Source organism: Tetrao urogallus, assembly GCF_951394365.1.
Source record: "Tetrao urogallus genome assembly, chromosome: 24".
Lineage (NCBI taxonomy): Eukaryota > Metazoa > Chordata > Aves > Galliformes > Phasianidae > Tetrao > Tetrao urogallus.
The window spans coordinates 4063520-4066606 of NC_136837.1; the positions used below are offsets into that span (position 1 = coordinate 4063520).

A 3087-nucleotide genomic window follows, 5' to 3' on the forward strand; every position below is an offset into this window, starting at 1 on the left:
CACACAAGCATCCACACATGCACGCCTGCATGCACACATATGCACATACATGTGCACAGACGCGGGCACACACACATACACGCAGACTCACGTGCACACATGCATGCACATAGGCATGCACACCCACCTACATACGTGCACATACACAGGCACACACACGGATACATGCTCACACACACACACACACACACGCCCTGCCGTTCAGGACTCCCCCCGCTGCTCCCAGCCCCCAAATCCTCCGGCAGTTCCCCGCCGCAGCCCCACCGCACCCCGGGCACGGTGCGAGCCGCTCCGCGGGGCTCCGGGGGTCCCCGAACCGGGCGGTGCCGGGGGGGTTCGGGGAGCGGCGGGGCGAGGCGGTGCCAGCGCTGGGGGCGGACTTTTTGAGCGCAGCCCGGCGCCGCTCAGAGCCGCGGCAGCCGAGAGCGGGGCGGCTGCTTCTCCCTCTCCGCCCCGAGGAGGAGGAAGAAGAGGAAGAAGAGGCTCCGACCGCCGCCTCGCCGTTCCTCTCGCCCTTTCCCCCTTCCTCCCCACACCTTTATGGACGAGCGCCGGAGCTTGCTGCACTCTCCGGCCGCCTCCTCCGCCGGCCGGCCCCCCAACAGCAGCCACCACAACCTGGGCTACACCGAACAGCCTCCCCCCGGCGCCCCGCAGCCGCCCCCCGGCCACGAGGAAGAAGAGGGCGAGGAGGCAGAGGAAGGCAGCATGACGGTGGTGGGGGGCGCCGGGGACCCTTTGCCGGAGGAACCGCAGCATCCGCACCCGTTGCTGGGAGGGGAACGCTACGAACACCCCGCGCCGCCCGCCGCCGGCCCCGCAGGGCATCCCGCGGAGGTCAGCGGAGAGCACGAGTGCTGCGAGCGGGTGGTGATCAACATCTCGGGGCTGCGCTTCGAGACTCAGCTGAAAACGTTGGCGCAGTTCCCCGAGACGCTGCTGGGGGACCCCCGTAAAAGGATGCGTTACTTCGACCCCCTGCGCAACGAGTATTTCTTCGACCGGAACCGGCCCAGCTTCGACGCCATCCTCTATTACTACCAGTCGGGCGGGCGCATCCGACGACCCGTCAACGTCCCCATTGATATCTTCTCCGAGGAGATTCGTTTCTACCAGCTGGGGGAGGAGGCCATGGAGAAGTTCCGGGAGGACGAGGGTTTCATTCGGGAGGAGCAGCGGCCGCTCCCTGAGAAGGAGTTCCAGCGCCAGGTCTGGCTGCTCTTTGAGTACCCTGAGAGCTCCGGGCCGGCCCGAGGCATCGCCATCGTCTCCGTCCTGGTCATCCTCATCTCTATTGTCATCTTCTGCCTGGAGACCCTGCCTGAGTTCAGGGATGACCACGACTACGAGGGAACCGGGGGGACATTTGGGACGGGTGGTGGCCCTCTCCCACCCGATGTCTTCACCAATTCCTCATCCTCGGCCGTTTCCATGGTGTCGTCCTTCACCGACCCTTTCTTTGTGGTGGAGACTTTGTGCATCATCTGGTTCTCCTTTGAGCTGCTGGTGCGCTTCTTTGCCTGCCCCAGCAAGGCCACCTTCTCCAAGAACATCATGAACATCATTGACATCGTGGCCATCATTCCTTACTTCATCACGCTGGGCACCGAGCTGGCCGAGAGGCAAGGCAATGGCCAGCAAGCCATGTCCTTGGCCATCCTCCGAGTCATCCGCTTGGTGCGGGTCTTCCGGATCTTCAAGCTGTCCCGGCACTCCAAGGGGCTGCAGATCCTGGGGCAGACCCTCAAGGCCAGCATGCGGGAGCTGGGTTTGCTCATCTTCTTCCTCTTCATCGGCGTCATCCTCTTCTCCAGCGCCGTCTACTTCGCCGAGGCCGATGACCCCAGTTCGGGTTTCAGCAGCATCCCCGACGCCTTCTGGTGGGCCGTGGTGACCATGACCACAGTGGGCTATGGGGACATGCACCCCATCACCATCGGGGGCAAGATCGTGGGCTCTCTGTGTGCCATCGCGGGGGTGCTGACCATAGCCCTGCCCGTGCCCGTCATAGTCTCCAATTTCAACTATTTCTACCACCGGGAAACAGAAGGTGAGGAGCAAGCCCAGTACATGCACGTTGGAAGCTGCCAGCACCTCTCATCTACCGAAGAGATGAGGAAGGCACGCAGCAATTCCACCCTCAGCAAATCCGAGTACATGGTGATAGAGGAGGGGGGAATCAACCACAGTGCATTCAAACAGGCTGCCTTTAAGACAGGCAACTGCACAACCACAAACAATCCCAACTGTGTGAACATCAAAAAGATCTTTACGGATGTTTAATAAACACAGAGCGGCAGCGAAACCCGAGGATGTGGTAAAATAATAATAATAATAATAATAATTAATAACAATAACGATGCAAAAGTGACCGTGTGTACTTGGTGTTGTGTGGAACATGCACCATCGTCCGTCTGTGTGCGCCCTTGGTTTTATACGTTTATTTTTGTAGGATTTTTGTTGCTGTTTTTTTTTTTTCCTTTCTAAAGATCCGAAAAGGATTTAAAATTCTCCAAAGAAAAGAGGACGGCCGATGGGTCCGGAGAAGGAGAATGAAGACAAATGGCACCGCTGGAGCGGGTGTCTGTTCTGCAACGTGTTGCAGGGCTGCCTTTGTTTCCTGGCTTTTGGGGACGTCTCGCTTTGCTCCTGGTTTGCTCCCCCTTCCCTGCAGGCGGTGCGGAGCCCATTTCCCTTCCATCACATAAGCTCACTTGTTGGATTAGCGGCCCCGGATTGGGTGGGGAGACGAGGAAAACATGTTGCCGAGCTCTGGAAGGGGGCTGGGAGGAAACAAGCCTTTAATTTCGCACGGTCTCCGTTAGCAGGTTGTTAAACGGTGCTTAATGCTGGGAGGCGGTGCGCCCTTAGGGACGCGCCGCGGATCCCCTTTTTTCCCCCGATAGATCGTTTATGACATTCTCATCCGATCTCAAGCCGAGCGCAATCGGTTCAGACTAAAAACCGACCCCCTTATTTTCTACCCTTGATTCCCTTCCCCTGGAGCTCTGGGCATGATTTCACCCAGCTCACGATCCGTGAGTCCGTGTGCCGCGGCGGGAGGAGCGGGATGGGGTGGATGCACGA

At 59.3% G+C, this 3087-nt stretch overlaps 1 protein-coding gene across 1 annotated transcript; it reads left to right on the forward strand.

Moving 5' to 3' along the window:
• Positions 1–540: 540 nt before the first annotated feature.
• LOC306955059 (potassium voltage-gated channel subfamily A member 3-like) lies at positions 541–2283 on the forward strand (the record flags this gene model as incomplete). Its single annotated transcript, XM_079546291.1, has 1 exon — positions 541–2283. The coding sequence occupies one exon, from the start codon at positions 541–543 to the stop codon at positions 2281–2283; it is 1743 nt and encodes a 580-aa protein (XP_079402417.1).
• Between the last annotated feature and the right edge of the window lie 804 nt (positions 2284–3087).